This window comes from Suricata suricatta, chromosome 9 (assembly GCF_006229205.1).
Source record: "Suricata suricatta isolate VVHF042 chromosome 9, meerkat_22Aug2017_6uvM2_HiC, whole genome shotgun sequence".
NCBI classification, from domain to species: domain Eukaryota; kingdom Metazoa; phylum Chordata; class Mammalia; order Carnivora; family Herpestidae; genus Suricata; species Suricata suricatta.
In genome coordinates, this window is record NC_043708.1 from 82,830,862 (window position 1) to 82,844,068 (window position 13,207).

Sequence of the window (13,207 nt, forward strand, 5' to 3'; positions counted from 1 at the left end):
AAAGTTGAGTTTTCACCTGGCCCGTGAGACACCCATTGGTTTTCCAGCAGTCACCATAAACAGATCGACCATTTAAGACTGTAAGACACAATTCTCGCAAGGAGGCTTTTTGTAATCCTTAGCCCATAACCCTTAAAGTTCCTCAGGCCACGCTTCACACAGACGTGCTTGTCTGTATCTTTACCTTACACCAGGTTATTATTTCGACTGCTCTGCAGTTGAAATGTTAAGAGGCACATTCAGATGATTACGGCAGCTTGAGTTATTAATTTCTTTCAGAAACACGAGAGAGTCAGCTCTTTAGATGTTGCTACTCACTGAGAACTCAAGAAAGGGAAATTAGGCAGACAACTAAACAGATGGCAAGAACACGCCAGGCTGAACCACACCAGGTGGGGTGGAGCAGTGCCCATAAGGGTGCCTCCAGACAGTTCCTGGGGTTCGAAGGAAGGACGGAGACAGAAAGGAAAGGGTGGTGGGGAGCGGGAGTCACTCCAGTGCTACAAAGGCTGTTTCCTGCAGAAAAGGAGAAAGTGCCTCCAGCCAGGGAATGATGGACGGAAAGGGAGCTCTTAATACTCAGTTTTATTACTTCACCTTCAGTTTTATTACATGGGAAACCATCTCTTCATATTCCACAACTCTGTTTTATCTGCAGGGATACTGTACACCTAGCTTCTATACAGTCCAGCGCTTCTTTTTCTAGGTCACTTCTGGATGTGATACAACATTTATAGTAACACCTTCTGTTCCCTGTTGATCTTGTAATCTCTGGTGCATTCAATAACTTTATTAAATCAGAAAAATATTTCCCACTTGTGAAAGCAAACCATCACACAAACAGAACTAGAGTTTGCATGCGGAATGAATATTTTATTACTAGATTATAAAAATAAAATACAAAATAATTTTAAAACAGAACTTAAAACACTGTACAAAGCTTTATATGATACAAATGGGAAAATTAAATAAATAATTACACTTTTATGTACAGATGGCCTATACAAAAGCACTCTGTGTTTCTGCCAATACTCTTATGTCCTTGGTTGCCTGAGCAAAAATGCATAAAGAGGGCTGCTTGGAGGGAAAAGGACAATACAATACCTTTGGAGGTATTTCAAAGAGCAACTTCTCATCAATGATTTCATGAAGAGGGGAAGGAGAAAGGGAGAAAACTGTGGGATTATTAAAGTCCTCTATTCTAACTTACTGGTCTTGCTTGACAAGAAAATTCTTCTGGTTTGTGATTGATTCTAACAGTTGCCAAGAGTTCATAACTTTCAAGAATTAGATCTAGTCAACACTAGATGTTTCCCCAAAGCTGTTAAACTTGTAAATAAATGGCCCAATGAAACGGACACTGGCAGTTTTAGGAATGGAGTCAGGAGGTGGACCAGGAACTGTGCAGGAGGGAGGAGTGCAGGGGCTCAACGTGCGTCATCTGATCTGTTCTCTTTGTTCAGTTCGCTCAATCTAATTTCAGAGCTGCAGGTGGCACAGTGGTGGGATCTTCCTAACTATATTTTTGAATGCTTTTTACCTTAGTGAACTAACTTACCTATCTTGTGAATCATTTAAAAAGAAAGTAGTTTTGAAAAGTCCTAAGGACTTTCCCTTCCTGGGCTACTCCCTAAAATAAATTACATTCATGCTCTAGTAGCCTTGTTTATCCCTTACGCGTGAGCGAAGATACCCAGATTCCAGATAGGGTGAAGTGCTCTGAATGAATTTTTAAGGGTTTAAAAACGTGTATTATAAGGTGGGGAGACAGCATCATATGGCAAGGATAGTCTGTATTAAAAACTTGGGTTTGCTCAATGTTTTTAGCTGGGTGAGTGAATACTTTTGTATACAATATGAAATGGTATTAAACTACTGAAAAGAGGTAAAATTCCTATCCACCATTAGTGTGTAAAATCATGTCATCGGTAAATTCTATATTCACATGGGCTCAAAGATTTGCTATGGAATCCTACTCTGTAGGTCAAGGAACCCAGAACCACTGGCCCAGGGTATCTAAGCGACATGTCAGCATCACCAGTGATATGCACTGTGCCCATACTGTCACTTCCAGTTGAAGAGGCAGAGTTTCACAGGGTAAGGAAGAAAGGTTCAGTTGGTTTACCTGTCTCCTTAAGACCAAAGATCCAGCAAAATATAAGGAAATATTCAAATTACTAGATGTTATTTGCTGGTGAAGATTGTATATAATAACCACAAAGTGATCCTGATCTTGTCACATACTTTCATTTCTGATCCAAATTAGCTCAAGGGGAATAATTAAACATAAAGCTTACATTTTAAAAGTCAGAGCAGATAATCACAACTCAATTAGGCAATGTAGTGATGGGCCAGGATGCTAATGTCATCATTTCATGTCCAGCCAGAGATTTCTCAGGGACTGAGGTGTGCAACATCCAAATTCCCCTTTATATTAATAGGGACCCTTGCCCCTTGTCCTGGGGTTACTTGAGAACCACAGCGATGCCCCACATGCCTCCTGCAGGTCTCCCTGGCACTGCTGGCAGCACACTCTGCAGGCCCCCACAATTATGTGGGATCACTTTCTCCCAATTCCAAAGGGGTAGCCAAACTACTGAGAAATCCAATGATACGACATTCCCACGCTCCTCCCACACCCTCGAGGCGAACACCGGAGTTCTATAGGATGAGGACAGGGGAGCTCGATGTCCTAAAAGTGCCTGGTCTTTTCTGTGCACCACGTCCTCCCGTCTGGCCTGAGGACTGCAGCTGCTGCGTGTTCCCTTCTGTAAGTTAGGGTCTAAATCTGCATCTCTGGATTCAGACTTGGGTAAATAGTGACATATGAAGACTACCACCATGGTTACATGCCTCAATCCTGTAATACCTTTTGTGTTAAAACATAGATAAGTAACTCTTCTGCAAATAAACTGTACAGACCCAAAACTCAAGGAAGTTAAACAATGCCACCGTCATCAACCATTCCGGCTCCTCAGTCCTACAGGTGCCAAAATGTCTCCCTTTAAGCAATGTCCCAAAACATCTGTGATAAATGCACATAAACAGAAATGGGCAGAATATAAAAGAGTGAATGCAAACAAGTTAACTCCAAAATACATGAACACGACAGAAGAAAAGGTTCCCTAACATATGCCATGTTTTGATAGATCTAAAGGAATGAAAAAAGTTTTAAAATGTGAAAACTTTCATCTCCAAGACTTAATCTAGACTTATCTACAAATATATTTTCAAATAGCCAGAATAAGAAGCATTTTTCCCCCTAACCCACTAAATTCTGAATTCTGGATCCTTTTTCTCCTATCACCAATTCCTAATGTTAGATTAAGAATGTAGTTTCTAGAACAAATAATCCTCTGGGGGGAAAGCAGCTGTTTTTAATTCAAAGCTACTGGGTATAGGAAAACTAATTATACTTTTACCTATCTGCATGTGGGTTTATAAAACATGCACCAATGTACACTTTTTCCTTGTAGGTTGAATGCAACTGTAGAAACATCTGCATAAAAATCTGTGGCCTGGAAGGAATCTCTGATGATTACCAAAGAACTTCAAGTTCCCCTAGTGGCTAGGAGCTGAAAATAAAGGGATCCTGCATAACTAGTCCACTGAATCAGGAAGCAGCTGAGATTTGCTTAGTACTTTAAAGCAAATAATACCAAGTGGACAATGACAACAGAGGGTATCAATGACCACTTTGCTACTTATTTAGAACTGGATGGACTTGGCAACTTTTACAAAAAACATTCACTTCACAACATGCAACTTAAGAAACAGTAAATATGGTGGTGCCCTTAGTCAGCAAGGCCAGCTTGCATACCAAGCTGGGAATGAGAGCCCTGCCTGAGACTTACCATTCAAAGATGTTTACAGTCTGTGCTTTGAGCTTACGCTCGATATGATCCGACTTTCCCTTGTTCACCATACTTTAAAGGCCTTTATGCTGCGCAAAAGATTCTCAGGTGAAATTTTAATATTTCAAACAGTCTGTACACCCCAGAGATTTGGCAGCGTAATGTAAGAGTGCTACCTACAGGGACTGAGCTAGTGCTAATCCATTTTTGCTCCACACGTGGTTCCAGAGCCTAGACGTGGTGCTGTTAAGGGCAAGTGTGACTGGGGTTGCCATTTTGTTGTGAGAGGAGAAACCAGGAAGCACTTGGTTTCCAAAAGAGAATTTTAACATTTGCCCCGTACTACATTTAGTATAGTCCGGCTTGACTTTAAAGGCCATGTCTTTCATCTTAGGTAGAATAATCAAACTGATTTAAAATTGCTTGGTTGATCTATGTTTGTCACTGAGATCTGAAATATGCCAATACTAAAAAACCCCCCAAATAAATAAAACAAAAGGAACTAAAACTATACCAACCAACAAATAACCAACCCATACCCCATATCATAACCTTAAAATAAAACAAAAACAAAAATCTTTGGGCCAAAATTGCTTTGCTCAGGGCTGCTAACTTCTCTTTTTAGCCTGAGACATCGAACATCTAAAAGCACACACTCTGCTTTTAAAAACCATGAAGTAGACCTCTGTATCGGCTCGTACTTTTAGGGACCTATTGATACATAAGCTATAACTAGTCTGTTTTCTTTTGAAAGTATCAGAGCAGAAACATCTTTGGTTAACTCTTTTCTCTACATGCAAAATAGAATATTCTTATACACTGAGGCTACTTTTCTCTGGATCTGGAGTTCATCAGGACCATTTAGAAAAGGGGGCAACACAATGGAAAAGTTGGGAGAAAAGCAAGAAACCATAGAAAACAACCAATCACCATGTTGCCATCGCTGTCTGTTTTGACGGCTAGAAGAGAAATGCCAATAAAAAGTAACACACACACCACACTTGTAGCCTCATCAGCTTTCCCAAAGTGATGACTGGCACATTTCAGATGACAGAAGTCAGGATTTAAAATGCTGGCTACTCTTAGCACAATTTAGCTAATAAAACAGAAAAAAGATAATTCCTTAATCATAGATTACTCCACTCCCTCAACACCCAAAAAATTGTGAGATGAAAAGAGGAAATGTAGAATGGCAACTTTAAGACATTTTTAAAAAATCAATTTATGTCAGACCCATGATTATCATCCCAGTTTATCCCCTTTAACCACAAGGACAGAATTATGTGATCAACATGACAAATTTTTGAACCAGTATTATAAATATGTCCCGGTAATTTTTTCCCCTATTAAAATCTCTTAAAAGTGAAAATTAAGTAACCTATCTTGGCTTGAAGGCTGCCAACCCTTGCATTATTACACAAAGAAGGCAAGAAGAATCTGAAGTGTCCCATGCCAAGAACGTATTTTCAGAAAATGAAGACAGGCAAAGCCCAAGTGTACGCGAGGCACACAATAAAAAGGAATTTCACCATCTGTGGTCTTGAAATTACAAATGGAGAATGAGAAAGAATGAGTTTATATAAGCATATGTTTCTCTATATATTTATAAATATTTATATCATTTACCATGAAGACATGCAAGTAGTGTTACAGCAACTATTATACAATATAATACAGAAAGATTGGTCTTCCAATATTACAGATGCTTTAGTTAAACAGCAAATATGTCGTATCTATTGCATTCCTCTGTAGTGCTTGAAACCGGAGAGAAATTAAGATTCCACACTATGCTACATTTCTTATGGGAGATCGTATAGGACTCAATAGTGCTTTGAGTTTTGTTTTGTTTTTTGTTTTTTGTTTTTTAAAAAAGCTCAACACAGATAAAGAGAACGAGAGTTCAGTGCAGCTTCAGGGCAGCTTTGATGCAGCATTAAGAATGTATTCACTTGGTGAGGAAATATACTTTCTTTTTTTTTTTCTTGTTTTCCAATTCAACCATGTTAAGCTTTGGCAGCAAACACAAGGTCAAAGAGAAAGCACAGATGTTTGCTAGAAGGCAAATTTCAACAGCAAGCAGACCAACTGACCTGACCTCAATAAGGTCTTTACAACACAAAACACCTACAGAGTAGAAAAGAGCCCATTTGAAAAATCTAGCATAATTTACTTTTGCCTGATTCCTGTTTCCAGAAGAGTGAAATCAGAATATGCTCCTCCTCACAGTTTTATAAATTGAGGTTATAAGGAAATCAGGTCCAAAAGCCCAAATATTCAAACTAAAGCATGAGAGAAGCAAGTAATAAAACATTAGAAGATGAATACTGAGCCTAAATTTATTTCCTTATTGGCTAAATGTATAAAATACAAAGTTTGAGGATTATAAGCCTCAGTAACGTACCTAATTTCTATTTTTCTTTCTGAATCTCTAAAAGCATAAAGTCACACTCCACAGCACTGTATTTCCCTGGTATCGTCTTGGAGGTGGGTACTGAAAATAGCTGGCACCCAGAAGACCTGAGCAAGCAGGTCTGCTCTGGGGGGCCTTCCGTCCACAAGGAGGAAACAGAGGGAAGAGGGTTCTTCTGTCTTGAAGGTACCAGCCTTCCTCTGTCCCTCTCCCCCTAAAGCACTAAAGCCTGGAAAGGAGCTCTACTGAGGCTTCTTCCTTTACCTAAGTTTCAGTAGTTCTTTTTCACAATAAAAATATACTGACAACTGCCGCTCCACAGAAAAATATTAGAGGACTAAAAAAAAAATCAGGTTTGGAATTTTCATCAGGTGCTGCTAAAAGCATATTAGAATGTACTGTTAAAATAAGACTAGAGAAACTGCATCAGGTGAGATACACTAACTAAAAACTGTGAAATCCAGGAAGGGTAATAGGTATGAGGCAAAGTAAAAGTGTGAACTCTCCAGACACTAGATAAACACACAAGCCACGTGTGTATGAACACTGGCTCTCCAGCAGCAGGCTTGTTCCATGTCCTAATATCAGAGCAATTCTAATTCTCCAAGGTTGGGAAGTTTGAATAAAAATATTAAAAAGTTTCACTTTTGCTATATAATCTTTGATCAATGCCTTAAAAAAAACAAACAAACAGTCCAAACCCTTAAAATTCCATTCCATCTCCTTCCTTCAACTCTTTTGTTTCAAAGGCAGCTACAAAATGAGAGTTCATTTAATCTCCCCCTTGGATTTTGCTGGATTGCCCTCTTCCTACGCAAAGGCATTGATTCCTGATCTGCTTGCTGCCTGCCTTAGGTAATTCCTTATCATATATTTATGTCTTCTTATAAATAATTTATCATGTTACTTTCTTTTGCAAGAGATGATCAACACTGATTTTTTAAAATAGACAGTACAGGGACACACATGCATCAGGTTCAGGAGGGAGATCTCACACCTTTCACAGAGATGCAGCCCGGCTCCTATCTGCTGAGTTTGCTGGCGGACTTACTCTTCCCTGGGGGCGCTTTAGTGCCGGCCGAGTGGTGGTGGAGGCTGCTGGATCCTTTCAGGCCATTCTTGCTGGGTTTGCAATGCTCCTGTTGGCAGGACCTCCTGGAGGAGGAAGATCCCGAGTGGCTGGGCGGTGACTTGCTTCTCCCCAGATGCGGGGATGAACTCCTCTGGTCATGGTGGGGGCGTCCAGCCCTCGATGGTGAGGAACTAGATGTGCGAGGCAAGGAAGAGCTGCGAGGAGAGGCACTGGGACTCCTGCGAGGAGCAGCTGGACTCTTGGGTGGTGTTTTTGGATTGTGAGGGGATCCTGGACTCTTGCACTGAGTAGTGCTCCGGGGTTTCTGAGTTCCATTTTGAAGAATTTGGGCCAGGCGGGAGAAAAGGTCTGAATCCGAATTGCTACTCCCTAGGACTCTGTATCTGCGGAGCCTTAAAGGAACAGAGAAGAATTCTTTTCATTTTAATTCAAGTGAGTCCAGAAAGTCACAATGTCCCAAATGATAATGTGTCTGATGTGAGTCAAGTCAGCAAACACAGGGAACAGTTACTATTTCACACACCACTTACATGACCCTACACAAATTATTTAACCTCTCCTAGCTCTTTTTAAGTATAGTTGACATATAATGTTATATTAATTCCAGGTATAACAGTGATTTGACAATTCTATACATTATACAATGCTCACCATGGTAAGTTTTGTCACTATCTGTCACTATGCAAAGCTATTACAGTATCATTGACAAAATTCCCTTTGCTGACTCCCCCTTCACCTATTTCACCCATTCCTCCCACCCCACTCCCCTCTGACAACCACCGATTGTTTTCTGTATTTATGAGTATGTTCGTTTTTTGTTTTTCGTTGTTGTTTTAGATTTCACATATAAGAGAAATCAGATGGTATCTGTCTTTCTCTGACTTATTTCCTTTGGTACAATACCCTCTAAGTCCATCTATTATAAATGGCAATCCATGTTCATTCTCCTCTATAGCTGAGCAATATTCTGTTACACACACACACACACACACCCCATATCTTTATCCATTCATCCACCAATGGACACAGGCTGTTTCCATATCTTAAAAACAGAGAGCTGCACTTATCTTTTCAAATTAGTGTTTTGTTTGCTGTGGGTAAATACCCAGCAGTGGAATTACTGGATCATATGGTAGTTCCATTTTTCATTTTTTAAGGAAATTCCATACTGTTTTCCATAGCTGCTACATAAATCCCATCCTCAGCAGCAGCTCATGTAACCTCTCCTAGATTTTAATGGGAATGCTATCTACCTCCCAGGATTACTGAGCAGCTAAGAACAGTGGCCCAAGTATTTAGCTGGATGTCTGCCATTCAGAAGCACTTAAATGTTGTTAGTCCCTTTCCTCCTAAGGCATGTTTGCTCTTCAACTTCATGAAACGTCACTAGCATGTTAGTGAGAGACAGAGTAAACCGTTTTGTTGAAGTCTCCCACAACAGAAATGTGGCATGTGCATATGCAAACATTAAGCCCCACAATGCAAGTCTTCAACATGTACTACTCACCAACAGCAGGAAATACAGGTAAAAGTATATTTCAACCTTATTTAATACTTTCCAAAAGGAAATAGTCACTGGTTTCTTGGGGCCTCAGTTTCTGCTTGAGCTGGGTTTGGGGGCTGTCTTACTGGCAAGTGAGCCTGGGCCTTAGAATTCTAAATCTAGAAAATATTCATAGGAATAGCAGTGTCTCTGCCCTAAATGTCTTTCTGTCTTGGGCTAAAATCCATTCAATTAATAAAGAAGTTAAACTTCAAACTGCAGACATGTCACTCCTCATAGAAGGAAGCGGGGGAACTTCCAAGGCTGTATGATCACTGGCGGGACGCAGGGACATACACAGCCATCATTAGTCACCATCACGGGTCAGCAACAAGTTACTGACCTTTTGTCTCAATTTTCTCTCCTCCTCCTGTCCTACCATCTACTTATTCAAACATGATGAAACTGACTCTGGTTAAGCCTACCTCAATGGATCTTATTGTAACACTTGAAGAAGGGAGTAAAATAATTCTTCTGTGCCAGGACCCAAGTGGGACAGCTGAGTTCCTGCTGAGTTCCCAGCTAAGTCCAGGCCGGTCAGCTCTGTTACATGTAACACAACGCCACATGCTTGGCTTGGTTACCAAGTGAAACTTTTAAGGGACATGTAAAGTGCTAAATAATAAACGATAATCAAGATGTGTTTGTTGCAGTCCACAGCATCTCAAGCCACAGCCACAGCATCTCTATTAAGTATGGAGGACAAGCAGAAAGAAGGAAGAGGGGATGTGTGGCTACTGTTCATGGAATCACCTTCGAAATGTCTCAAATGACCACAGTCCACACCTCACCATTATTTCTGTGGAACTCTTGTCCCACTGGCGCTGCAAATCTAATGTTTAGTTACCCTTCAACATGAAATCTTAGGGCAAGTCTAAACTTACCTTAGGGGAGCAAGTTCTACTGGGTAATCATACAGACAGAACCTCACTTTAATACACCTCAGAATCCATATAACAGGTGGAGACCTACTATTATACTACCTATACCAGGCTCTAGTTTTCAGAGAAATGTATTTTGAGTTTCACCTTGTTTTAGATAAAAGGTCATCCTTTTTCTCTTCTCCAAGGGTGTAGACCCTTCTAGTCTATGAAAGTGAGTAATGGCTCCAAGGAAACCCTTCTTAACTGGTTCATCACTTCCCAGCATTTCCCCCTCTTCTTTAAAACAGAATCACTCTTGGGGAGCCTGGGTGGCTCAGTCAGTTAAGCGTCCGACTCTTGATTTCAGTTCAGGTCATGATCTCAAGGTTCATGGGTCCAAGCCCCTCATCAGGTTCCACTCTGATAGTGCAGAACCTGCCTGGGATTCTCTCTCTCTCTCTCCCTCTCTCTTTCTCTGCCTTCTCCCTGGCTTGCACACACACACACACATGCCCACACATGGTCTCTCTCAAGTTAAATAAACTTAAAAAAATATATAATCACTCTGTGATCAACTATACATAAGAATACTTCAATAAACAAGTATGCCATACAGTAAATATTAAAGTAATACCTTTAAAAAAATTTTTCCCCATCTTTTTAAATTTATTTTTGAGAGACAGAGAGAGACAGCACAAGCAGGGGAGGGTCAGAGAGAGGGGGAGACACAGAATCTGAAGCAGGCTCCAGGCTCTGAGATAGCTGTCAGCACAGAGCCCGACATGGGACTCGAATCCATGAACCATGAGATTATGACCTGAACCGAAGCTGGATGCTTAACCAACTGAGCCACCCAGGCGCCCCTAAAGTAATACTTTTGTAAAGCCATATGTATCATCAGACCTAGGGAAACTGCCCACAGGGTTTTTGCATTTGTTTAATTCATTGTAATCAGGTAAAGAGCACTGTTACCAGAACCTGTTCATCAAATTATCGACACAGAAGGTGCCTGGGTGGCTTAGTTGTTTGAGCACCTGACTCTTGATTTTTGGCTCAGGTCATGATATCAGGATCATGGGATCGAGACCCACATTGGGCTCCACACTAAGCATGAAGCCTGCTTAAGATCTCTCTCTCTCCTTCTGCCCCTCTCCCCTGCTTGCATGCTCTCTCTCTTGCTCTCTATATAAAATAAATTGTGAACACAGTCTTTGTCACTAGAATTTGACATCATAATGACATCTGTTATAATGGAGTATCTAGTTAAAATGGACTAGCAGATAAGTAACCTTTGTTGCATACTAATTAAGCTGAGCACAAAGTCCCACATGTATGCAACCTTATTTTATCCTCCCCAAACCATGAGGCAAATATAAGACCTATTTCACAGATGAGGAAATTAAAGGTCACACTGTGAAAAAGTGGGAGAGGCAAGAATTAATGTGAATCACTATGATCTCTTCTATACACAAATAACCCTATACACTTAACACAGAACACACAGCATTACCTGGCTTCTACTCCAGGCCTCGCAGGGGGCTTGCCAGGTGGTGGCCGAGGCAAAAACTGAGCTGAAGTTGCACTACTAACTTGATCTGTGTTGACCCATGAAACTGGCCTTGGAATTTTGCTCTTTCTGGACTGGGAGATGATGGGTAACAGAAAGCTGTCTTCGGCTGATCTGCTCAGGTGCGAGTCTACAGCCAGTCTTGAAAAGGGAGTGAAGACTTCCTCCTCAGAAAAGGAAGCAGGAACAGTAGCTAGTTTCTCCTCTAGCAATTTATCAGAGGCACTTGAGAGGTCCCCAAGGAAAGATTTGAGTTGCCTTTTTTCCACCAGAAGCCTGACTAGGTCTGGCTGATAAGCTTTCTTTTGGAGGAGCTTTTCTTTTGCAGAGACTGGACAGGATGATTCAAAAGTTGAGTCTATCTCTTGTGCTAAAACAGGGATTCGGCTGTGTCTAGTTACAAAAGATGACCTAACCACATCCTTCCGGGATGGGGGACAATGTTCACTCTCTGAAACACAATGAAATAATTCTCCGTTTCTAGGGGCAATTTTCTCTCTCTTATCCTCTTGGTGCAAAAAAGTACACAGGTCTCCCTGATGCCCTGGAAAGTCTTCACCCCTGATGTCATCATCCTTAGGTATCTTACTTTTTTGCATTGCTGCCACCTGACCTATTTGTCCTTCAACCTGTGGGTCAATGACTTGTGGAGAAATTTCTGAAGTTCCAACTGCCAGAAGCTTCATTATCTCATGATTTTTGTCTTGATTTGGCACCACACTAAAAGTTTGCGTCTTTGTCACATCAAGAGGTTCAGTAGTAGCTGAGTGATCCCTTTCTACAGTTACCAAGTCTCCTGGAAGAGAGGTGATCTCAATATAATGCTGCCCTTTACTTAGCTTCTCATCTTCATTATCTGATCCTAGAAGAATGCTTTTCTCTTCCGTTTCCCTAGGGAGACTCTCAAATCCTCTCACAGCCAGTCTGTTATGGTCAGCGATGTCTTTTGGTCCTAGGTCTTGAGATTTGTTACTCTCTCTAATACTGGGTAACAAGTCATGACCAATATGATCTATCTGAAGCCCCAAGTCTGTAGGAGGTTCGCCCTCTGTTGCGGCTAGACCAGAGAAGTTCTCCCTTGGAGAGTAAAGTTCTGCAGTGGGCTCCAGAGGCTGAAGGTCTTTCTTCTCTGGCTGCTGACAATAGTGAAAGCTTCCTGAAGTTGACTGTGTGGATGCCACAGAAGGTCTAGGAATTGTAATCTGGAAACACAGAAGAAAAAATATAATGCAATAATGTGGAATATTAATAAAGATGCATGATTCGAAATTTAACACTTCAAATTCTAATTTATTAGAGGAACACAGATGTTGACCAGGTTTGTCCAACTCATACTTAAAATGAACAATTCTGAATCAAACTACATGACACCTGAGCTCCCCTACTCAGGAGCCATACAGAACAGTCTCCATCCAGGCTCATCCCTGCTCTGTGCTCTGGAAGACTGATTTCTACAGACTGCACGATCTAGGCTCCCTTGTCTTCTGATTTCTGACTGGGTTTGTCCAATGGGAAGCACCAACAGATAATCAGAGAGTTGGAGGAGAGAAAGGTCTGGATATCAATTCTCTTTGTGCAGTGTTGGTGGTGACTACGTTCTACCCCTTCTGGCCATGCCGTTATCACATGGACCTTCTCCCAGCTTCTGCTCCCTCTTCCTTCTTTTGCAGGACTCACGACAGAACCGACTCCCTCTACTGACGGTCCTATTTGTTCTCTTTAGTCTATCCACACATCTGTAAAAAGTTCTTTTCATTAAATTCTAAGTCCCTTTCAGTGTGCCAGCTATTTCATGCCAGAATCCAGTTACAGGGTTATAGGAAAAAATTACTGGCAAATTATTAGAAGTTTAAAAACTCTGGATTTACATGCATTGT

General features: G+C 41.0%; 1 protein-coding gene across 7 annotated transcripts in view; it reads right to left on the minus strand.

Moving 5' to 3' along the window:
- Positions 1-570: 570 nt before the first annotated feature.
- Positions 571-13,207, minus strand: part of TTBK2 (tau tubulin kinase 2) — a 140,380-nt gene continuing 127,743 nt past the window's right edge. For all 7 annotated transcript variants that reach the window (XM_029952764.1, XM_029952763.1, XM_029952767.1 and 4 more), the window contains 2 exons: positions 11,274-12,532; positions 571-7,749 (listed from right to left, as the gene is read on the minus strand). In XM_029952764.1, the coding sequence (XP_029808624.1) occupies positions 7,287-7,749; positions 11,274-12,532 (1,722 nt within the window). In that variant the 3' untranslated portion in view covers positions 571-7,286. The remainder of the gene's footprint in view (positions 7,750-11,273; positions 12,533-13,207) is intronic.